Source organism: Pyrgilauda ruficollis, unplaced genomic scaffold (assembly GCF_017590135.1).
Source record: "Pyrgilauda ruficollis isolate IOZ18807 unplaced genomic scaffold, ASM1759013v1 scaffold115, whole genome shotgun sequence".
Taxonomy (NCBI): domain Eukaryota; kingdom Metazoa; phylum Chordata; class Aves; order Passeriformes; family Passeridae; genus Pyrgilauda; species Pyrgilauda ruficollis.
This window is the reverse complement of record NW_024509766.1, coordinates 1,327,437-1,350,457: the sequence shown is the minus strand read 5'-3', so window position 1 is coordinate 1,350,457 and position 23,021 is coordinate 1,327,437. Positions and strand designations below refer to the sequence as shown.

Genomic DNA, 23,021 nt, shown 5'->3' with positions numbered 1-23,021 from the left:
CAGGTGTTTGACACCTCTGCATGTGCTCCACTAAGAGACTGAAAGGGATTTTGTGTTCAGCCCCAAAAGACTTCAAATGGAACTTTCTTCAGCTTGGGACCAAGCCTTTTCCCCTTGTACTTCATTAATGTGGGACCCATGGCAGCGATACAGGCAACAATCTCACCTGGTCAAAGAGAAAATTATTTTCTAGCAGGAATTAAAACAGACAGGAAGGGTCAAAGCAATGAAAGACTCTAAACTGTTGCTTAAAAAAAAGGAAGCACTTCTTTTGCCAGAAAATCTATGTCCTTGCACTGTCCCCACAGTTCACTGCAGGCTTCCAGATGTGCTGACACATTGGCTGGGGCACTTCTCCAGGCATTTACAGTCCCTGTCATCACAATATTTCAGTGCCAAACACAAATGCTGAAGACATCAGCTACCGAGAGCTTTTTGCCTGTTCTGAGCTCAGACTGGGATTTGTTCTCAGAGCAGGCTGCGGCATGGAATGTGGGCAGGGATGGGTGTGACATGCTGGGGACAACAACCACAGTGTGTGTGTGCTCCTGCTCTTCTTCCTGCAGATTAAATATGGTGACACAGCTACCTCAGAAGGAGTCCTCTTTGCCACCTACTCGGCGCTGATCGGTGAAAGCCAGGCCGGGGGACAGCACAGGACGCGCTTAAAACAGATTTTGGAGTGGTGCAGGGAAAACTTTGAGGGAGTTGTATCCTTTAAAAAAACCAAGAGACAAAAACTGGAGAGAGAGAGGAACTGCTGCTTTTAATTGTGCTTCAGCAGGGAACAAAGAGCCTGGGGCCATGTGAAGTCAGCTGTGGGAGCAGCCCAGTGCCTTCAGGAGACAGGAATCCCCCACACTCAGATCTCCTCCTCCTGCTCCTCCTCATCCAGGATGTAGTTAAGAGGAGGAGGGGAAGAAGCAGCTGGGATTAACCTTTTCAGCATTCCTCTCCCTCAGTATTACAAGACACACCTTGGAGGTGAAGGGAGAGGGAGGGGTGGATGACTTTGGATCTGAAGAGCACAGGGCTGGGCAAACCCAGCAGATTCCATGTGTGGGCATGAGTCAGTCCTGCTGATACTGGGACAGGTTGTTCAGTTGCTTGGAGGAGACTAAGTTCTATTTTCTGTCTGCTCCTATCCTCTGGATGAAAATAGATCCTTTTCCCTTAACTGACACTCCCCTCCAGATTGTGTTTGATGAATGCCACAAAGCCAAAAACGCCAGCTCTACCAAAATGGGCAAAGCAGTGCTGGACCTGCAGAACAAGCTGCCTCGAGCAAGGGTTGTCTATGCCAGTGCCACAGGTGAGCTGCTCTGCCCACTGTGTGGGTGTGAGAGTGGCAGAGGTCCCCTCTGACCTGAAGGGGCACCCTGAGGTGTGAATGTGTGTGAGATCCTGTAAGGTGAAGCCAGTGGTGCTGCAGGGCTAGAGAGGAGCTCAGCGTGCTGAGATCTGCCCCAAGCCCCATCACTGATGTTACTTGTGACTTTTTGGTGGGTCAGATTAATTTCTGTCCAGTTTAGCTTGTTCCTGGCCAGCTGTTCCAGCTGCTTTTTGATGTTTACCCACGGAATGTAGGGAGGGCAATGTTTGGAAAGGTCTCCAAAGGCACAATGGCAAATGACAACCTCTTCAGAGATCTCTTCACTTGAGTCACAACTATTCCCAAGTGCTGTGGGTTTGCTGACATTGATTTCTGTCCCAACAGGTGCCTCAGAGCCAAAAAACATGATTTACATGAGCCGCCTGGGGATCTGGGGGGAGGGAACCCCATTCCGAGCCTTCGATGAGTTCCTGCACGCCATTGAGAAGAGGTGAGTCCTGTCCAGCCCTGTGCATGTAGGAACCTTGTGGGGGACGTGGTGCAGTGCCCAGGGATGGTGTGGGCAGCATGAGCTGGGCTGGGGCTGCTTCTGGAGAGGCTCCTGCCCTGTGCTGCCCCAGAGCAGAGGGAAGGTCCCACAGCTGGGGCTCAGAGCTGGGGCTCACAACTGGGGTTGACAACGTGGGTTTAGAGGTGGGATTCAAAACTGGAGTTCCACAGCTGGAATTCAGAACTGGGATTCAAAACTGGGGTTCCACAGCTGGGGTTCAGAACTTGTATGCAGAACTGGGATTCAAAACTGGGGTTCCACAGCACGGGTTCACAGCTGGGATTCAAAACTGGGGCTCACAGCTGGGGTTCTGACACTGTTGAGTCAGGGATAGAATGAAAGGCTCCAGTCTTCAGAAGGTGAATCAGAAGACCATTTAATAAAGGTAGTGGGTCTTTTATAATGTGACTTGCTAAGGTGAGACTTGATTAGTCTCAAAGTAAAAACCTCTCACACCAATGATGAAATATGAATAGCACACTCTGGAGAACCATATCTGTAAACAAGGGTTGCAGAAAGAGAGATAATAATTGTTTTAATTCTTTTCTCTCAGTTTCCCAGTCTCAGCCTGGGAGAAATTATCTCTGTTCTTTCCTTGACTGAACTGAGAATATCCACAGGGTTCCAAAGCTGGACCCATAGCTGGGGTTCAGAGCTGGGGCTCCAAGGTGGGTCCCACAACTGTTGTCCTCTCCCAGGGGAGTCGGCGCCATGGAGATCGTGGCCATGGACATGAAGGTCAGTGGGATGTACATTGCTCGGCAGCTCAGCTTCACTGGGGTGACCTTCAGGATTGAGGAGATCCCTCTGGACGAGCAGTACAAGGCTGTCTACGACAAGGCAGCCAAGCTGGTGAGCTGGGCCCCTTGTAGTGGGAGGCTGGGGTCTGACCCCTAAATGTGGCCATGACTTCAAACACAGGAAGGAAAAGAGGTACACAATGCTCAGCTGATGTAATAAAAGAACTTAGACTTTTTTGCTTCCATTTGGAAGTTCCACATTTGCAAACCAGATCTGCATCGTGCCGACGGAGAGGATGACCAGTGCTCATTCAGCCCAATGCACACTGATTTTAAATCAGATTATCAACCTTCAGACTGTTCAGATCACCTCCTGCGTGGCAGGAATGACAACGAGAATTACATTAACTCATTCTTCTTGCTGTTATCTGCAGTGGGCAGAGGCCTTGATGGTGTTCCAGCAGGCAGCTGACTGCATCGGGCTGGAGTCTCGGAAGTCGCTGTGGGGTCAGTTCTGGTCGGCTCACCAGCGCTTCTTCAAGTACCTCTGCATCGCTGCCAAGGTGCGGCGCCTCGTGGAGCTGGCCCAGGAGGAGCTGGCCAGGGACAAGGTATGGCAGCAGCACCCACCAGCCTCAGCTGGGCTTTTGTGCAGTCTGCAACCAAAGGGAGTTAATTGTTGCTCGGCTTGGCAGCCGGTCCGAACCTCTTTAAGGCTGAATTTGTCTCCAGAAGGGCAGTGGCTGGGTTTTGGGAATGTTCCCAGTGAATGATGCTGGGGAGTTAAGATGGTCTCGTTTCCTGAGGTGTTGCCTGCTGTTTGTGTGGGCTGGGGGGGGATTCTGGGTGATGTTCAAGGCCAAGTTGGAGAGGGCTTGGAGCTACCTGGTCTAGTGATGTTGTCCCTGTCCCTGGCAGGGGATTGGAATGAGATGAACTTTAAGGTCCTTCCAAACCAAACTAATCTGTAATTCTACAATTCTAGAAGAGGTACCAAACCCTTCACATCAAGTACAGCTCTGTCCTTTCTTCTGTTTGGGTGCACCTTTGAGATTTCAGGCAGAAACTTCCTAGCACAGTCAGTGAGGTTCTGTGCTCAGAGTCCCCCTGTGTGGGGTCAGCACGGGGGGGTGTTGATGCTGAAATTTGAGAGATTCTTCCTCAGGAACCCTGCTATAGGCCCAGCATGGACTTACCTGGAACAGGGGCCAAGGGGAGATACCTGGACCTGGGAAATGCCTCGAGCCTGTAGCAGTGCAGCTGTCCTGGCATCTCAGTGTGCCATCCCTCATGTCCCACATCACTTGTGTCCCCACAGTGCATTGTCATCGGCCTGCAGTCCACGGGGGAGGCTCGCACCAGGGAGGTCTTGGACGAGAACGATGGGCACCTCAACTGCTTTGTCTCTGCTGCAGAGTGAGTTAAAAATCCCTGTTTTCCTTTGTGGGGTGTGTGGGAGGAAAGCTCTGCCCTGGGGCACAGAGCACTGGCAGGTCTTCAAATGCAGTTTGGTGTCACCTCCCCCTGTACCACAGAGGGGACACTCAGGTGGGTCCTTTAGGCACTGTAGCTTCAGTGGGACTGTATGAGCTACATGCTGGATTTTGAAGTCTCCCATGGATTTACAGGAAGAGCCTGATCCTACTTTCTACACACATAAAAGAATTGTCAGAAAGAGCCAGAATTGTAGCTCAGAGGTAGTTTGTGTTGATCTGGCTCTGAAAAATGAGGCTGTAGACACAGAAGAAATGAGCAAGAGAATTTACTGTGATGGCAGACGCTGGGATGATGCTGTGAGGTGGTGTCAGTGGAGCAGGGGGTGGGAGGAGTGGTCTGAGGAGTTTGCATCCACCAGTGTTGGCTTTTAGCTCGTGTATGAAGCAGGACCAGTGTCCTGGCTGTGTGGCCATTGTTCCCAGCTAACAGGAGAGCTGCCTGTGCCAGGAGTGAGCCAGCAGCAGGACTTGTGCTACCCATTCAGCAGAGAGGAAGGCTCCTGCTCCCCCTCCTTCCTGCAGCTTCCAAAACCCCAGCCCATCCCTGAGTGCAGCTGTTCCTGCATGACAGGGGACAAAAATCTGGCACTGGTTTGAGTTTCCTCTGTTCTGCAGAGCTGTTTTCTTCCAAGTGACTTCTGCTGCAGGTGGGAGCAGTGAGACGTGTCCAAGGCAGCGTGAGGCTGGGTTAGGCTGAGCTTTCCTCCCTTATTGACGGGGGTTTGGGTTGATTTGTGTCACTCCTCTGCCTCCAGCCCATTTCTAAAAACCAAACACAGTTTGGTGACAGTGCACAGGGCAGGTCTGGCAGCTCCTTGGGTGATTTGGCCCCTTGGATTGGTTTCCACATCACAGAACTCCAATCTAGGGGACAGCGTGGTCCTGGCTGAGTGGTGCTGGAGGAGGGGTCTGTCAGGGGTCCCACTCTGTGGGAATTGCTGCCCACTCCCAGGGCCAGCAGCTCTGTGTTCCACAGTCCTGGCCAGATCACCAAGTGTCTCCTGGCATCTGCTCAGCCTCCAAATGTGTGTCCTGGTGTTCCAGCACTTCGGGGGATTTCTGGAGGGGAGTGTGCTGGGAAGGAGCAGTTTAAGGATGCTGAGAAATGGGGTTAAAAATAAACATAGTCCTGTGAGTGGATTCCAGCCCAGGGCTGTTTTCAGGGAGATGGGGAGGGTGAGTACAGGAAATGAGTGGAATTTCACAGCTGGGAGGCTCCAGCTGTGGTCATTGGGTCACCCCAGCACACAGGACAAGGGGTCACTCCTGGTGTCACATAACTGCAGTCACAGAGCTGTGTCCCTCTGGGGAGCCGTGTGCTCACTGTCCCCTTCTGCCCCTCGTGCCAAGGGTCCTGGAGCTCCCTGCCCAGCTCCTAAGTCTCCCTTTTCTCACCCAGGGGAGTTGACATGTCCATCTCTCACCTGGTGCTTGCTGTGTTTGGTTTGGGGTTTTTTGTTTGGTTTTTTTTTTTTTTTTTCAAGCAGAACTCAATCAGCATCACCCCATTGCCCTGGGGGTTCATCCGCACAGTCAGCATTTAAACATTTGGTCTTTGATTTGCAGAATAGCCCACAGAAACCTTTGATTTTCACCTTTTCTGACTTTTTTTTGTTCCATTCACTTGGAACCACTACAGATCCATGTTCTGTCCCTTGGTTTTGTGGGAAGCAGGCCCACGACCAGGGAGTTGGAGGACTTTGGTGGAGCATATTTGTTGGATGGCCTGACAGTGGTCTGTGCTCTCAGGGCATGGAGAAGGACTGGGACACTGGGGCTTACTGTATTTTAGGTGTAACAGTTTCCCAATGTAGTGTTTCCCATTTAAAACTCCTTCTTGGTTGTTATATAAAGGACCTGCAGGTCCAAGAGCCACCTTGTACCAAGGGCTGGCTGAGGCCAAGCTGGTGGCCATGGATGGGGTGGATTGACCTCTCTTCCATGGAATGTGGGACTATCCCAAACACACATTGGTATGTGATAACCAGCACGTGTTGCTGGCAGCTGGAATAAATTTTGCATCTTACTTTCAGAGGCGTCTTTCTATCACTAATTCAGAAGCACTTTCCTTCAAACAAAAGAAAGAGAGAAAAAGGAACTGTCATTAAAAGAAAACGTAAGATCTCCTTCACTCCCAGCCCAGCCCCTGCCTCCTGCCCTGCTGCTGCCCCCCAGCCACTCAACTTCTCTGCCTTTTGCCCTTCTCCCCACTTCATGCTTTTTGCTGCTCTCCCTGGTTTTGATTTGCCCTCCTGCACATCTCCCAGTGCTCCCTCAGCCAGAGGATGGCAGCTCTGGGTCTTCCCCCCTTTTCCTCCCTCTGCTTCTCTGCCCTTGCCCTGACCCTTGCCCTCGACCCACGCTGGGGACAGATGGCACAAGGCCTGGCTGGTGTCTGAACCCCTCCTGCAGCAAGGGGGGTCCTCCACAAACCCTTACTTAGAGCATAGAAGGTGTCCTGAGGAAAAAATAATTTCCCTGCCGAATTATTTGTTGTGGCTGCAGGTAAGAAGAGTTTTGGGATTTCTGCTCCAGTGGGATGTGGAACAGGGGGAAGAGGGGGCAGCAGCACTGGCAGGTTGTGGAGCAGCCTGTGCAAGCTGATCCATGAACCCTCTGATGCAGAGGGGGCACGTTGTGCTGTGCTTCATGTCCCAAAACACCAGTGCTTTCCTGTGCACTGCACACTCCTCTGGAGGCAATCCCCTGGGATCCCTTCCCTGAGGAGCTGGCACTGCTTAGAGCCAGCCATGTGCCCATCCTCACATGTGCAGCCAACTTCAGCCCTGCTCAGGAGTGCCTTGTTTCCTTTCTCTCTCTTCCTTTGTCTTTCCTGCTCTCCCTCCCTCCCGAACTGCCACCCCCACCCCAGAGGCTGCCTTGCTGAGGTCACGCTGTCATTTGGGGCAGGCTCAGCTATTTTGAGGTTCCTCCTGCTCCTCTCCCTGCCCTGTCCCTGTGTCCTGCTGGGGCTGGGGCTGTGACACCGCTCGCTCTCTGCTGCAGGGCGTCCGAGGGGCCGCTGCCCCAAGGCTCTGCGGGGCCCGTGTGACCAAGGGGTTGTCATCAAGATCAGCGATGACAGCAGCACCGACTCCGACATGGGGCTGGACAGCGACCTCACCTCCTCCCCGGAGTCCCTGTTAGAGACAGACGACGTCATCTTCGTGGATCACACGTTCAGCGAGGACAGGGGTGAGCAGGGCAGTGACACGGGGACAGCTGGGGAGGGGAGCACTGTGTCCTGCAGAGAGCCCTTCAGGCTTGGCACAGCTTTGTGATCCTAGCTGGATTTTATCCTGGGGGTCACTCTTGGGCTTGTGGGGTGATCCACGTTCACCCACTGTGATCAGCGAGCGGGAGGGATCTGCCCTGTGTGCTCCTTCCCCCAGCAGAACGGGGAAGTCCAGAGGGAATTCACTCTGTGCTCAGCTTTTCTTGCAGGTCATAGTGCCTTTGTGCAGCAACAGTGGCCCCAGAAACCCTCTGGGACAACTTTTTCCCCCTCTCTGATGTCCAGTTACCAGGGAACTCTAAAATTCTGCCTTTCCCATTGTAGGAGGTTTCCACATGCTGCCTTCCCAGAAAGAGCTGCACGGCCTGAGAGAGCTGAAGGTCGAAAAGATGAAACAGGACCTCCTAGCAAAAGTGAAAGCACTGGGCAAAGAGCTACCTCTCAACACCTTGGATGAACTGATTGATTATTTTGGGGGCCCAGAGAACGTGGCTGAGGTACTTTCCATTGTCAGTGTTTTTTGGTGGCACTGGGTGACAGGGAAAGGGGCCAGCGAAGAATCAGAGAGCCATGGAGTGGTTTGGGTGGGAGGGGACCTTAAAGATCATCTCATTCCACCCCTCTGCCCTGGGCAGGGACACCTTTCACTATCCCAGGTTGCTCCAAGCTCCATCCAGCCTGGCCTTGGACATTTCCAGGAATAGAACAGCCACAGCTTCTCTGGGCAAGTCGTGCCCATATAGAGAAAAATTTCTTCCATTAAAAAAAAAGAAAATTCTTGCTGGCAGAGTGTTTCCTCCCCCTGTGAGAGGAAGAAGTGTTGGGAATTGCCTGGGTGGCCTTGCTGGGCTGTGTGGCTCCCCAGCCTGCAGCAGCCCCTCTCCTGTGTGCAGATGACGGGCCGGAAGGGACGGGTGGTTCGCAGGCCCGACGGCTCCGTCGTGTTTGAGTCGCGCGCCGAGCAAGGGCTCTCCATAGACCACGTCAACCTGAAGGAGAAGGAGCGTTTCATGCAGGGGGAAAAGGTGAGCTGGAGTCTGAAAACCTGCACAGGACTGAGGGTGTTGACATGGGGAGGGCAGGGAGGGTGTCTGTGCCTCCCTGTGCCCTGCCAGCCCCAGGCCAGCAGCTCTCTGTGGGTTTCACCTGCTGGAGGGAGACAAAGCCTCCCAGGTGCCTTCGAGGTCTGGGGCTGCTGTAGTACCTGGGGCTGTTTCTTGAAGCTGTTTAACATGTGTTCAGGAACCTGACTCTGTTCTCACTCTCTCTGTAGCTCGTAGCGATAATCTCAGAGGCCTCCAGCTCAGGGATCTCCCTCCAAGCAGACAGACGGGTGAAGAACCAAAAGCGCCGGGTGCACATGACCCTGGAGCTGCCCTGGAGTGCAGACCGGGCCATCCAGCAGTTCGGTGAGGGCTGCGTGTCCCTGGGCACTGTCACCTCCCCTGAGTGTGGGCCAGGCTGTGGGATGGGCCCTGGGAGGGTCAGGTGTGGTGGCAACCCAAGGTGGATTTAGGAGATGTGTCTGTCAGGAGGAGAACAGAGGCACAGTCACTGGTGCTGCTAGACTTGGCAGAGCTGGGTTTATAGCCCTGAGCTCTGGGGCAGAGGATGGACTCCCCAGGGTGAGAAAGATGGGCATTATGTGGCTTTTCTGGTTACATTCCCATTCCAGACAGGCCATCCTAACCTGTTCCATCCCTGTTCCCCTGTCCCCGTAGGCCGAACGCACCGATCCAACCAGGTCTCTGCTCCCGAGTACGTGTTCCTGATCTCAGAGCTGGCAGGGGAGAGGAGGTTTGCATCCATCGTGGCAAAACGCCTGGAGAGCCTGGTGAGTGCCCACAGCAGCCATCAGCTGTGATCCCAACACGGCTCTGATTCCCTCTGAGGAGATCCTGGGTCAGAGCTCCCACCAACACGGCCACTGTAACGGGGGGATTGTGTCACCCCTGGCTGAGGCACTGCAGTCATGGAATGCAGAAGGCTTTAGCATCCTGGGATTTGGGAAAGGAAGTGAGGAGAATATGTAACCGAGACATTGGGAGGAATTTCAGGGAAGCAAGCAATTTCCCCACTATTACTAGAGTATACACCCATATTATTCCCAAAAAGCTTACGAAATAACTAATGGAATAATTATTTTGCCTCTGTTTCATTTTCTTCACTTCTGATAAAACCCCAAATCCTTTGGTAAAGTCTCACTATTCTGGAGGAACACTGCCTCCCCATGGCACATATGCAGACATGCCTTTAGCCATCCTTCCCTGGTGTTTTGCAACATCTCAGAATAAGAATCTTTTGCTCCATCTGCCTTCCAGGGTGCCTTAACTCACGGGGACCGACGGGCCACCGAGTCCCGAGACCTCAGCAAGTACAACTTCGAGAACAAGGTGATAGAGCCGGGCTGGGGCAACGTGGCTGAGAGGATGTTGGAAGAGCTGGGAGAAGGAGCCAGAGCCAGGAGGATCATTGCTAGTGTCTGCAGGCAGGGCCCAGCCTAGCACCCAGCTCCTGGCTCCCAGCTCCTGTGAGCTCAGAGTCATGGTCACACTGAGCACTCTGCTCCCACCAGGAACTGGGAAGGGCACCCAGTCCTCTGACCCCAGGGAAGGGCCTGTACTCCATTCCCCTGGGGACATGGGAGGCACTGACACAGCTTCCCCCTTGCCTTGTCTGTGGCCTTCCTGGGGTGACAGTGTTCTCTGTAGTGTGTGACACCCTCAGCAGCGTGTGTCCCCTCAGCAGTGTGTGACACCCTCAGCAGTGTGTGACACCCTCAGCAGCGTGTGTCCCTTCAGCAGTGTCACCCTCAGCAGTGTGTGACACCCTCAGCAGCGTGTGTCCCCTCAGCAACGACACCCTCAGCAGTGTGTGACACCCTCAGCAGCGTGTGTCCCTTCAGCAGTGTCACCCTCATCAGCGTGTGACACCCTCAGCAGTGTCACCCTCAGCAGTGTCTCCCTTCAGCAGTGTCACCCTCAGCAGTGTTGTCCCCTCAGCCCCAGCTCAGCTGCCGTGTCCGTTCCTCCCGTGTGTGACTCTGCTCTCCTCCCGCAGTACGGGGCCAAAGCCCTGGACGAGGTCCTGCACACGATCCTCAACCACGCAGAGAGCAGGGTTCCTGTGCCCAGGAGCTACAAGAGAGGGGAGGACATCTTTTTCCATGGTAAGAACATTACCAGCTCCAGGGTTTCTGCTGGATGGGTTGGTCTCAGGTTTGGGATGCTGGAAGAACCGAGCAGGAGGTCAGAGGGAGAAAACAAAGGGGAAAGTGCTGCTGGCTTACATTGTCACCCTGCCAGGCATGGGGAGGGGCTGAGTTCCTGAAGGGGAAGCAGTCCTGCAGGAGTGCTGGTGGGAGGCTTAACCCCAAAATACAAAAGATGTCTTCTGCCATTCCAGAAATGAAGCAAGGGCTCCTCTCCGTGGGCATCGGCTGCAGCCAGATGAAGTATGGCACTGCCTCCATGGAGAAGGGTATGTGTGGAGCTGCTCCTGCCCAAGGCTGGGGGCACATGGAAGAGATGGGAGTGTCATGGCCCACCTGACCTCCTGGAGTTTGCTGGGCACCTGAGCAAGGTGTTTGCCTTGTGGGGAAGGTCCTGTAGGAGCAGCCTGTGCTGGAGATCCCGTGGTCCCCCAGCTTCCTCACAGGAACAGCCCTTGGACTGGGCTGCTGGCAGAAGGGACATGGTGGGGCTGCTGGGGGGGCTCTTTGGGAGGGGGCTGGTGGGTTCCATGTCCAGCTGCACCACATCACCTGACCCACTGTGCTCTTGCAGACTGCTCCATCACCAAATTCCTGAACCGCATCCTGGGCCTGGAGGTGGACAAGCAGAACGTGCTCTTCCAGTATTTTTCTGACACCTTTGAGTACCTGATCGAGAAGGACAAGAAGGAGGGCAAATATGACATGGGCATCCTTGGTATGGAGAAGGAGGGGTGGTCACAGCTCTGCCTCCTGCACCCCTGGGGTTCCAGTTCCTCCCTGTGCAGTGTCCCCACCCAGCACAGGTCCTGAGACCCGAGGAGGTGCTTTTGGGAGGATGTTCTTTACAACAGCCTTTTCTCCTTCCACAGATTTAGCCCCGGGAGTGGATGAGATCTACGAGGAGAGCAAGGAGATTTTCCTGACCCCGGGGCACCCGCAGGACGGGCAGGTTGTGTTCTACAAGGTGGGCACCTGTCTGTGCCTGCTTCTAGGCTGTGCTGAGGGGAGATTGGTGAGGCAGACACTGAGGCACTTTTCCTGTCCCTGGAGTTACAAATCCCTCTGTGTGTCCCTGTTCAGATCAGCGTTGACAGAGGCTTAAAGTGGGAGGAAGCCTATGAGAAGTCGCTCAAACTGACAGGAACCTTTGATGGGTTCTACCTCTCCTACAAGGTAAGTCCCTGGGCTCTGCCAGGGTGGCACCTCAGCTCAGGGGTGATTCCAGCAGGAAATCTGCCATGGTGGTATGAGGTCACTCTTCCTGAGGGCTGAGAAATACCTCCAAGGACCTCCATCCTGGCAGGAAGGGGTTAGTTTAGAGAGATCTGGGGAGGGAGGCTGTGCCTGTGACCATGAGCTGTACCCCACAGGTGCGAGGCAGCAAATACACCTGTCTGCTGGCAGAGCAGTGCCGTGGGAAGAACTTCATCCTCTACAAGCCAAATATTGGGAAGCAAAGCCAGCTTGAGAGCCTGGACAGTCTGCAGAAGAAATACCGACGGGTAGGTGGAAGTGCAGCCTCCAGTGTGGGGCTGGGGGAGGTTGGAAGGGCATTCACTGTAACCCTGTCACAGCTCCTCCTGGCTCTCTTGTGGATGGGCAGGGGTGGTGGTAGCACTAGGTGTCCTGACTCCCAGCCCTGGATTTCACATCTCTTCATCCTGGAAAACGGAAAATTCCTAATGCTGAGTGTTCTGCTGCAGGTGGTGCCCGAGGAAGCCAAGGAGCACTGGGAGAGCAGCTACCACTTCTCCTTGAAGAACTGTAACCACGCCGTGTGGTAAGGCAGCTGCAGCCCCAGCCTGCCACAGAATCTCAGGATGGTTTGGGTTCAAAGGGACCTTAAATGAAGCCCATCCAGTTCCATGGCAGTGATGGATAGCGAGACCTTCCACCAGGTTGCTTCATCCAACCTGGCCTTTAACTCCTCCGGGAATGGGACAGCCACACCTTCTCTGGGCAGCCTGTGCCAGGCCCTCACCACCTTCACAGGGAGGAATTCCTTCCCAATATCCAATTTACATCTCCTCACTTTCAGCTTAAAGCCATTCCTCCCTCCCTAGGCAGGACCCTGCACCCTGGGGGTCCCTGACTGTGGCAGTGGGGGAGGCTGTGGGGAAGTGAATCCCGCTCAGCTCCAGGAACCTGTGCTAACTCCAGTGGTTTTCTCCCATGGTCCTCGAAGGAACAAGAGCTGCAAGCTGATCCAGGAGGGGAAGGAATGCTTCCAGGGCATGCGCCTGAGGCACTATTACATGCTGTGCGGGGCCCTGCTGCGCGTGTGGAGCAGGATCGCCGGCGTCATGGCAGACATCACCAGCAGCAGCTACCTGCAGATCGTGCGCCTCAAGACCAAGGAGAAGAAGAAACAAGTTGGTGTGTGAAGTGCTGGGAGCAGGGGGAAGGGGTCCAGCTGCACAGAACCAAGATTTCCTTCTTAAAAGGAGCGTGTTCCAGCACGCGGGGTGGAAGCACGCACTCCTCCCTTCCAGGAGGGGAGTTGGATGTGTTGGGGCAGAGGGGGTGAGCCAGGCCCATCATCCTCCTCCCAGTGCTGCTGCCCTTTCCCTCGGTCCCCACAGTGCCCCATCCCTTCCCAGAGAGCTGTGGGGATGTTATGAATGGAGAGGGGAGAGCTTAGACAAGTCCCTGCCTTTGACAGGTTTCTGGGAGTAGACAGCACCCCAAAACCCACTCTCACTTGCAAGTTCTTAATAATGACCAATCAGGCCATGGAAAACAGACATAAACAGATTCACTTGCTACACAGGATAAACAGAAACACCACTAGCAGATAAAGGTACCTATGGCAAAGAAATAATATAAATTAGGAGTCAATGTCACTGAGCAACAAATGATAGCGGTGTGCAGAGAATGTCCTTAATTTCTCTCAGTCCCCAGGGCAAATACCTTGATGCCCATGTCTTGATTGTTAAGAACTCTCCACACACTCAGAGAGTGTATTAGAGATTTCTGATTTCATGAAAATCATAGTGGTCTTTTACAGTTGTAAAAATGCTTGAAGGTACTTTTTATGTTACAGCTAGTGAAAAAAATAGTATAGATTAGGAGTCAGTCACTTACCAACAAATGATAGCAGTGTGCAGAAAATCTCCTCATTTCTCTCAATCCCAGGGAAGTAACTCAGTGTCTTAACACTGAGAACTCTCCACACACTCAGAGAGTGTATTAGAGATTTCTGATTTCATGAAAATCATAGTGGTCTTTTATAGTTGTAAAAATGCTCATGTTCTGCAATCACTAATATTTTCCTTTCTCCCACCAAGACAGAATGCTTTTTGCTGGCTAAGGAAGTTTTCCGCTAAGATAATGAATCACATGACATTTCTGGTCTGACTTAGCCACATGTCACGGGGAGATACGGTTTTGTTGTATCGGGGTGAAAGGTCCTGCCAGAGGGGACTGATGCCTGTTCCTCCCCCAGGGATAAAGATCCCCGAGAGCTGCGTGCACAGGGTGCGGGAGGAGCTGAAGCAGATGGACGAGGACGTGAAGCGGAAGCAGAGCCGGCTGCTCCAGGCCCAGGAGCAGAGCTCACCCTTCTCCCTGCCACTGCACATCCTGCCAGGGCCTGGGCTGCCCCTGCCCTCCCTGTGCCAGGATGAGATCCTGGACTTGACCTACAGCCCTCCCAGCAACAGCATTCCTGACTTGGTGTTGAACCCAGAGACCAGAGAGCTCTGCTTCTCCTCGGAGCCCCCCCTGCAGCCCCAGCAGCAGCACGGATTGTCCTTTGGCTTTGGCCACGCTCCTGGCCTGGAGCACAGCACAGCCCCCGGCCCCTCACTGCACGAGCCCCCTGCCCTGCTGCCCCCAGCCCCCCTGCAGCAGCCACAGGAGGATTTTCTCCAGCAAGACGGGAATATCAATTTTAGAGAGATCCTGGAGGACATGCTGAGGACGCTCCACGTGCCCTCCCAGGAGAACATGCTGCCCCCGGAGCGTCAGAGCGTGATCCAGTTCAGTGGGCCTTTCCCAGACTTCTGAATGCCAGCTGGGAATGCTGCTGTGGATCTGTGTTCTCTGGTGCAGAGGTGAGATCTGAGGAGCCCTGACTTTTCTACTGGTTTGGACTGGCTCTGCTCTGGTTTTGAGGGAAGAAAAAGCCTGGAGTTCTTAAAGCGAATTTTATTTATATCTAATATCTAGTCAGGCGTGTGCAGGTTTGTATGGAACGTGCCCAGGGGGAGCTGAGCGGGTCCTGCTGGGCTGAGGGGCTCTGCTGGCTTGAGTCCTGCTCACAGGTCAGCACCCAAGTGGGACTGAGGGGAGACCCCTCCTGTGCCCACCCCCTGCAGACTACTGAGTGTCCGAGCCTTCCCCAGCCCTCCAGCCCAGGAGGGTCATGGCCAGGCTCTGGAATGACCTGCTGACCATTGCTGGTCAGTTAGGGAAGAATGGGAGTTCAGCCCCCAGCTTGGGCTGCCCCAGCGCTGCTGCGGACCCTGGGGCTGTGCTGGGATGAAGGGCAAGGGAATGTTGTCCCAGAGGAGCTGGGAGATGCTGAGCTCAGGTGTCCTCTGGCAGGGCTGAGCAGGTGTAGTGAGAGATCCAAAACTGCCTGTGCTGCCCTTTTGGGAAGGGACCTTGAGCTGCCTGAGCTCCATGGGAGTAGCCAGAGCTGGCTGCAGCCCACGGACAGAGTTCAGCCTGTCAGAGTTCAGCCACACCAGGATCAGCAGGATTCTCCAGAGCAGAAGTGACACATGTCCCCTTGTCCTGCACTTTAACCTCACCAGGTCGCCGTGACCAGATGTGCTTTGGCCAGTTTCCTGCTGTCACATGTTGTCCCTTCACCTGGACGTCTCGCTGGTCCTGCCACTGTCCTTGGCTGGGCCATGGACCCCGCTCCAGGGGTCTGGGTCAGGGCAGCCCAGCCGGGTTGTGCAGTGTCATTGTCACTGCTGGGGTGTGGTGTCTTTGCAGTGCCCAGGATGTGCAGTGTCATTGTCACTGCTGGGGTGTGGTGTCTTTGCAGTGCCCAGGATGTGCGGAGTCACTGTTCAGGGTGTGCAGTGTCAGTGTCACTGCCTGAAATATGCAGTGTTGTTGTCATTGCCCAGGACGTGCAGTGTCAGTGGCACTGTTCAGGGTGTGCAGTGTCACTGTCACCGCCCGGGATTTGCAGTTTGGCTGCTCCTGCTGCAACCTCCCCCTCGGATACCAAAGAACAAAGGCTGCTTTGCAAAGCACTGCCCCACCCCCTGCTGCCTCCACCCCAGGACAGAGGGCATCAAAGCCTTTCCTAAAAGTGGCACCGGGATGATTTCAGGCAAGAACCTGGGACCATCCCTGGCTGGCCTGGCCCTTCCTCAGAGAGCCCTTGGGGAGGGGGGTACTCTGTGCCCTAACAGGGCAGTCTTGAGGGGGCTTCACAGTGCCTGCTCCTCTGGGCAGACACTGTCACCCCCATGTCCCCCCAGGGCTCAGGGACTGGCCCAGTGCCCTGTTTGCCGTTGGGAATTGCTCTGGGTCCATGTCCAAGTGTTGTGCTCTGGCTGTGGCAGGAGCTGACCCCGACACCCCGAGGTCTCAGACCTGCCCTGCTGCCACACAAGTGGGCTCAGTTTGAGGCTACTCTGGTCCCTGAATTTCGTTTTGGGGGGGCCTGTCCTTACCCCCTCCCTAGCTGGCACCAGCCTCTTAGCACCAGGCCAGGCTCAATCCCCGCAGTCGGGGCCACATTTCACCTCCTTACCTCAAAGTGATCACCAAAGATGGGGGAGCCACCTGTGCCCCCCCAAAGCCCTGCTGCTGCCCCGGGGGCTCCTGCTCTCCCCCAGCTCTGCTTCTCTCGACCCCAGCAGCCTTCCCCAGGCCCAGGCAGAGCCAGGCTTCCCCTCTCCACACCCTCCCCTATTTAAAGCACTGCTTGCTTGGGGCCGAATTCCCAACAATGAGGGAAAAGATCGCCGGGAAAACCCAGCTCAAAGAGGTTTAAACTCAGGAATAGCAAGGGGGAATTCCCTGCTGGACACCCTCTGCTGTCACCGGAGCCTTAACCTGGTGGCTTTGACCTTAACTTTAAAATATATGCAATCTTCCCTCCCCGCTCTCTGGAAAGGCAGAGACCACCTTCAAGGAATCCCTTTCCTGCCCCGATCCCATGTTTTGTCAGGGTTAATAATATGTAATGTTACCTTTTAACTAAATTATTCTGCAGTTGTCCTACTGATTGTATTTTTAATGAGTCCCTGTTTTCTTCCCTGACACCTTTGTGTTGGCACTTTTTAATCTGCTTGTTGTTTGCCCTTGTTTCTATGTATATTTATAATTAAGTTGTATATATGTAAAGAGATTTTTTAGAATATGTGCCTTGGACTAATAATTCCTGAATTTTCTACTTGCCTCAGAAGGATAATTTTTCACTCTGCTCAGTAAAAATGGAACAGAAGCCACACGTGAGATTTCTGTAACTCCCAGCTCTGTCTCTATCTGTTGGTCTATCCAGCTTGCCCCAGGAGCCCAGCTGGGACTTGGATCAGGAATCCCTGGGCCAGCATCCTGCTGGCAGCTGGACTTTGTATCTCCTGTGTCACCAAATCAGTGACATTGAGGGTTGTTGTCCCAAGCCTCCTCCTCTGCCTGGGAGAAGCCACTGCTCATGCAGAGGATCCTGGCTGGATCCAGCCTGGGCACTGGCCTTGGATGAGGCAGCTCCCTCGTGGCTTGGTTGTAAAAACACAGATAAAGGAGCCTCTGTTCCAAGCAAGAGCTGCCACAGCTCTGGGACGTCTCATCCAGGCACTGCTGGTCCTGGTATCTCATGGAAGGAGGGATGGGGTGACCCCCAGTGAGGGATCCCTAAATGTGAGCAGGATCCTCCCAGCACCCCTGATGTGCTGGAGGCTCTGCAGGGGTGTCAGACTTGGGAGGCCCTGGGATTTTTCCTGGGGACAGACTCCCTGAGGGGGCTGTGGATGTGACAGGGAGACCCAGCACTTCCCAGGCCCTGGGAAGAGGTGCAGCAGCATTCCTGCACGGCAGAACCTGAGCTGTCCCTGCCCAGGATGGGACACCAGCCCCGTGGGCTTGGCTGGGCACGGCTGTGGCTTCACAATCACCAAGACGCTGCCCTGAGGAGGAGGAGGGTGATCCTGCTCGCTGTGGTCAGACACATCCCTGGCTGCAGGGGATGTTTTGCCATGTCCCAACACGCCTGGCTTCTGTTTTGCAGGAATTTCTCCTGGCCAGGGTTTGCACCACTGCTGGACCCATCCCCTCTGCTGCCTTGCCCTGCTAGGAGGATTCCTGGGGACAGGAGGGATCCCAGAGGGGACAGGAGGGATCCCACAGGGGACAAACCTTCCCCAGCTCTGCCTTGCCCAGGGAGCCCCTCGGGAGCACGAATCACGCCGGATTTGCACTTCCTCCTCAACACTGAGGATTATCCCTGCTTGGCTCAGGAGTTGCATAAGGTCTTGGCTTGCCAGCAAACTGCAGGCTGTCAGAGGAGCTGTGCAGCAGCCCCAGCCCCATCCCTGCTCCATCCCACAGCGAACACAGCAGCTCATTCCTAACGCCTTTATTGCCAGGGGACTCGTTACTGTCAGGGGGCTCTGGCTGCTCCTGCCCGCAGCGGCCACGGCCCCGGGAGCCTCTGTCCAGCAGGTGCACGCCATGGGTCAGGGCTGCCCCACCAGCAGCTGGATTGGAGGCAGCCCTTCATGGGGCTGGAGGAGGCTCCGTGGGCAGCAGGGCTGGGACGGGCAGGGGGACAGCGGAGCGGAGCTACAGGTAGGCAGGCAGGTCCTTCTCCATCACCTGTGGGGAAGAGGGGAGTGTTGTAGTCCAGGAACATCCCCAGCCTTCCCCTCCTCCCCAGCAGCAGCACTTACGTAGGGATCTTCCATGGGGCTGTACCTCTTCACCACTTGGCCTTCCCGGTTAATGAGGAACTGTGGGAATGAAGCAAGCCCTGGTGAGCGAGTCCAGGGCTCCCAGGGAGCTGTGGGGGTGTGGCAGCTATAGCCCCCCCAGACTTGCTTCCCCCCTCAGCTGTGCTCTGGGCAGGGCAGGGTTCCCAAGGGTGTCTACATACAGAAACCCCTCGGGATGCTCCTGCCCTGACAGCTGGGGTAACAGCACAGAGCAGAGCCCAGTGTGAGGCTCCCTCCTACACCAGGGACCCCCCTCAGATCTCCAGAGGGACGTGCAGCCCAGAGGAGGCAACCAAAACCACTGGAGTGTCCTACCTTGGTGAAGTTCCATTTTATTGCACTAGGAGAGAAAAAACAGGAGTGAGTTTTGGGCACAAAAGCCCTTCCTCACCCCCAGCCAGGCCCTGGGCCAAGCCCTCCCTGCTTGAAGGGCTGTGGGTCCCCAGGGCTCTCCTTCCCACACTCACTTGCCCAGGGTGCCTCTCCCTTTGGGCTGCTCCTTCATCCACTTCCAGAGGGGGTGAGCATCATCCCCGTTGACATCGATCTTGCTGAACATGTCAAACTTCACCCCGTAGCCCGCAGCAAATTCCTTGATCTGAGCGTTGGTCCCGGGCTCCTGAGGGGCCACACCGGGACCGTGAGGATCCCCGGGCCATCCCAACACTCCCGGGGAACCCGAACCCCCTCCCCACGTACCTGCTTCCCAAACTGGTTACAGGGAAAGCCCAGGATGCGTAAACCCCTCTCAGCGTATCGGGCGTGCAAATCGACAAGCTGAGTGTAGTTTACCGCGGTTTTCCCTCACTTGGAGGCCACGTTGGTGATGACACAGACGTCGCCCCTGCAGAGGGGGTGGACGAGCTGCCATTCCCCGCAGGGCAGGGGCAGAGGTCCCTCACCCGCCCGGCCGAGGCGTGAGGGTTACGCAAGAGCCGCTGTGGCTCAGCCTCGCCCAGCGCTGCGCTCCGCCACGCCGGGCCCGACCCCTCCGTCCTACCGATACTTTTCCAGGGACACGTCGTTGCCATCGATGTCGAGGGCGGTGAAGTCGTAGATGGCCTTGGCCGAGCGCCAGTCGTCCGCGTGGGCACACTGCGGGGCGAGAGCATCACTGCAGAGCAACGCCGGCCGGCGCCGCCACCTCCGCTCCCCTCAGGGACCCCGCGGAGCCTCAACGCGGCCCCGCCGAGCCAGGCCCGAGTCCCCGCCGCCCGCCCCGGACACCCCGCGGGAGAGACCCGGGCCCAGCCCCGCGCGGAGCGGTCCCGGAGCGGTGCCGGAGCGGTGCCGGGGCAGCCCCGCACTCACCATGCTCCGCACCGCGATCAGCCCTGGTCCCAGGAGCGCCGCCCGCGCCGCCGCCCGCGAGCACCACAGCGCGCCCCGCAACGCGCCGGCCCAGCCCATCGCCACTAACCCCGCCCCCTTCGGCCCGATCAGCCAATCAGCGCGCAGAGAGGCTGCCTGGGCGGGATGATGGATGGAAAGCTGACCAATAGAAGGGCAGGAAGGGCGGGGTGGCCGCAGGGGTGTTTATCGGGAGACACCACGAGGGCGGGGGGCAAGGACAGACCAAAGGGCGGGGTGTGGAGACAGGTGCTGCGGGCCACGCCCCCGGGGCGGCGATTCCCTCCCGAGCGGCCGCGGGTTCCGAAAGGAGCCGCAGCCACCCAGAGACCCATCCCGACAGCAGCACAGACCCATCCCGACAGCAGCACGGAGATGCCCGTCGATCCCGGAGCCAGCGGCGGGGGGCAGCACGCGGCGGACTACATCTCCCAGGAGGCGCCGCGGCTGAGGCCCCCCGTGTGCGCGCGCGGGGCAGGCGGCAGCGCGGGCAGCCCGCGGAGGCCTCAGCGGCCAAGATGGACGACGAGGAGGAGACGTACCGGCTGTGGAAGATCCGCAAGACAATCATGCAGGTCCGGGGCAACGGAGGCACCGGGAGGGCCGAGCCTCGTGTGTGTGGGGGGGTTCCGGTGGGAGGCGGGGGGCGTGGAGGCCGGTCCGCCTGCCGGTTCCTGAGCGCGGTGCTGCCCCCGCAGCTCTGCCACGACCGCGGGTACCTGGTGACCCAGGACGAGCTGGATCAGACGCTGGAGGAGTTCAAGGCGCAGTTCGGGGACAAGCCCAGCGAGGGCCGGCCCCGTCGCACCGACCTGACCGTGCTGGTGGCTCACAACGATGATCCCACCGATCAGATGTTCGTGTTCTTCCCCGGTGAGCAGCGCGGGCCCGGGCGGGGCTCAGAGCGTGACCCAGGCGAGGTTCGGAGCTCGGGGGAATTTTGGGTTGTCCCGGGTCTGGCTGAGCCCTCGGGGAGGGGAGTTCAGAGTGCTCTCGGTGACCCCGCGTCTGGCTGTTTCCTCAGAGGAGCCCAAGGTGGGGATCAAGACGATCAAGATGTACTGCCAGCGCATGCAGGAGGAGAACATCACCCGGGCGCTGATCGTGGTGCAGCAGGGAATGACCCCCTCGGCCAAGCAGGTCTGTGGGGACAGGGCCGTGTCCTCCTCAGGAGCTGTGAAAGTTTTCCTTCTCTGTTTCTTAGCGTTGCTGTGGGTAAATAAAAGCCCTGAATTTCCCTCCTAGAGCCTGTTGTACATTAGCACAGGCTCTTTTTTGGCACCCAAATGTGTTCAGTCAGAGCAGCTGCTCCTGGTGACAGTGGCAGAGATGAGAGCCCATGAGCAGTTAGTTGCTGGGGGAGGGAAAAACAGATGTTTCCCTGTTCCAGGAGATCCATGTGCTCATTCTCAGCCTGCCTGTGTCTGTGTGAGCCCAGGTGCTTACGGAGGAGCAGCTCTGAGCACTGCCAGGGCTGCCCCAGCCACCTCTGATGGGCCTTTTCCTTCCAGTCCCTGGTTGACATGGCTCCCAAATACATCCTGGAGCAGTTCCTGCAGCAGGAGCTTCTCATCAACATCACGGAGCACGAGGTGAGCAGGGACAGGACGGCCCCTCCCTCATGCTGGCTGCCTCCCTGCTGCCCCCAGAGTCCTTCTCCTGGTCTCTGGCTGGGCTGAGGGACACAGTTGTCCTTTTCCCCTCCCAAACACGTTGTATCTCAGCCTCTCTTGTGTTTGCAGCTGGTGCCAGAGCACGTGGTTATGACAAAGGAGGAGGTAACGGAGCTGCTGGCCCGATAGTATCCTTTGAGTGTCCCTTTGTGTCCCTTTGAGTATCCCTTTGAGTGTCCCTTTGTGTCCCTTTGAGTGTCCCTCCATCCTGCTCAGGGGGTAATGGAATTTGGGCTGAAAACCCCTCCTCCTGCCAGGGTTCATTTCTGTTCCATGAGCAGCTCATGGCGTGTCTGGAGCTTCTCCTTGACCCCCAGCACAGCAAACTGAGGGAGAACCAGCTCCCCAGGATCCAGGCTGGGGACCCCGTGGCCCGGTACTTCGGGATAAAGCGTGGCCAGGTGAGAGGAGCAGGCTGAGGCAGCAGCTCCCTGGGGCAGGGCAGGGAGGGGATGATCCTTGAGGGCATTTTGGAGCTCTTGGAGCAGAAAAAGTGTCTCCTTCTCTTCCTGAGCTCTGTGTCTGCCTTGCAGGTAGTGAAGATCATCAGGCCCAGCGAGACGGCGGGCAGGTACATCACCTACAGACTGGTGCAGTGACACAGTGGGTAAGGATGAGGGACCCCCCTGCCTGGGGGGCTCTGGGCAGTGCCAGGGGATGTTCCAAGGTCAGTGTGAAGCAGCTGCTTGCAGGGAAACATCTCAGAGTTTTAAATGGCTCATGGAGGGAGCTGCTGGGGAGAGCGGGGTGAGGCTCCCCTGTCAGCTGTGCCTCTGCTCAGGCTGTGCCTCTGCTCAGGCTGTGCCCACTGGGATTTGGGGTGTTCAGAGGCACCTGGAGCAGGCTCAGGTCAGGGGCAGGAGGTGATGCCATCCCTCCTTCTCTTCCAGGTGTGAGGAGCTGGGTGGCTCCCACCAGCAGTTCATGGGCGCTCGGAGATTCCTGCACTTCAGGATGGCAAGGAAGTCCAAGGAAATTCCCACATTGCCTCTCTGCAGCCCCATCACTGGGCCTCATTCCTTGTCTTCCAGCTTGGACTTTGTGGTGACCCCTCAGTCCCATCCAGGACTCAGCCATGGAGACCTGAAGCCATGGGAGAAAACGAGTGGGAAAGCCTTTTGCTCCCTATTTTATGGGCTCTTGTTTGAAATAAAGGTTTGTACCCTCAGTGCTGTAGTGTTGCTCAGCCTCTCCATGTGGCAAAGCCTCCAGACTCTGCAAGTTCCCATAATTTTCATTCTGTTTGGAATCTCTTCCTGCCAGGACTCTGCACCGTGGCTGAGCCCTGCAGAGCCTTCACCAGCTGCCCTGGGCAGTTTGGAAGCTGCAGTTCAGACTTACCTCCTCCTTCCCTGATCTCCTGCTTTGGGACCCTGCTGCTCAGACCCTGCCACGGAGAGTTACTCATCACCCCCAGCTGCACTCATTTCAATCCATCCCAGGACTCTGGGGGCTTTAAACTTCACTTGTTTTGCCAGAAACATTTGGATTTGGCCTTCTGTGGCAGGGGGAGCCTGGAAGATCCTGAT

General features: G+C 56.1%; 3 protein-coding genes across 5 annotated transcripts in view; 2 read left to right on the top strand and 1 right to left on the bottom strand.

Moving 5' to 3' along the window:
* Positions 1-16,989, top strand: part of SBNO2 (strawberry notch homolog 2) — a 43,783-nt gene extending 26,794 nt beyond the window's left edge. For both annotated transcript variants that reach the window (XM_041481451.1, XM_041481461.1), the window contains 22 exons: positions 567-710; positions 1,195-1,312; positions 1,718-1,823; positions 2,582-2,735; positions 3,058-3,234; positions 3,942-4,039; positions 6,153-6,235; positions 7,126-7,314; positions 7,679-7,851; positions 8,248-8,379; positions 8,628-8,763; positions 9,076-9,188; positions 9,676-9,747; positions 10,415-10,523; positions 10,760-10,834; positions 11,140-11,283; positions 11,438-11,532; positions 11,649-11,741; positions 11,939-12,070; positions 12,272-12,348; positions 12,754-12,944; positions 14,014-16,989. In XM_041481451.1, the coding sequence (XP_041337385.1) occupies positions 567-710; positions 1,195-1,312; positions 1,718-1,823; positions 2,582-2,735; positions 3,058-3,234; positions 3,942-4,039; positions 6,153-6,235; positions 7,126-7,314; positions 7,679-7,851; positions 8,248-8,379; positions 8,628-8,763; positions 9,076-9,188; positions 9,676-9,747; positions 10,415-10,523; positions 10,760-10,834; positions 11,140-11,283; positions 11,438-11,532; positions 11,649-11,741; positions 11,939-12,070; positions 12,272-12,348; positions 12,754-12,944; positions 14,014-14,576 (3,174 nt within the window). In that variant the 3' untranslated portion in view covers positions 14,577-16,989. The remainder of the gene's footprint in view (positions 1-566; positions 711-1,194; positions 1,313-1,717; positions 1,824-2,581; positions 2,736-3,057; positions 3,235-3,941; positions 4,040-6,152; positions 6,236-7,125; positions 7,315-7,678; positions 7,852-8,247; positions 8,380-8,627; positions 8,764-9,075; positions 9,189-9,675; positions 9,748-10,414; positions 10,524-10,759; positions 10,835-11,139; positions 11,284-11,437; positions 11,533-11,648; positions 11,742-11,938; positions 12,071-12,271; positions 12,349-12,753; positions 12,945-14,013) is intronic.
* A 1,110-nt stretch (positions 16,990-18,099) lies between these two features.
* On the bottom strand, positions 18,100-19,919 carry GPX4 (glutathione peroxidase 4). The gene is made up of 7 exons (XM_041481273.1): positions 19,781-19,919; positions 19,470-19,564; positions 19,169-19,313; positions 18,937-19,088; positions 18,785-18,809; positions 18,428-18,487; positions 18,100-18,353 (listed from the first exon to the last, which is right to left on the bottom strand). Exons 1-7 carry the CDS (start codon positions 19,877-19,879, stop codon positions 18,321-18,323), a joined length of 609 nt encoding a protein of 202 aa, XP_041337207.1. The 5' UTR covers positions 19,880-19,919; the 3' UTR covers positions 18,100-18,320.
* A 321-nt stretch (positions 19,920-20,240) lies between these two features.
* POLR2E (RNA polymerase II, I and III subunit E) lies at positions 20,241-22,660 on the top strand. Of its 2 annotated transcripts, none has more exons than XM_041482761.1 (8): positions 20,241-20,394; positions 20,518-20,692; positions 20,844-20,959; positions 21,331-21,411; positions 21,562-21,620; positions 21,815-21,893; positions 22,026-22,099; positions 22,524-22,660. In XM_041482761.1, exons 1-7 carry the CDS (start codon positions 20,338-20,340, stop codon positions 22,089-22,091), a joined length of 633 nt encoding a protein of 210 aa, XP_041338695.1. In that variant the 5' UTR covers positions 20,241-20,337; the 3' UTR covers positions 22,092-22,099; positions 22,524-22,660. The 2 variants fall into 2 exon arrangements, with proteins under 2 accessions (XP_041338695.1, XP_041338685.1); XM_041482751.1 differs by having other exon boundaries at positions 22,383-22,660.
* The last annotated feature ends 361 nt before the right edge of the window (positions 22,661-23,021 follow it).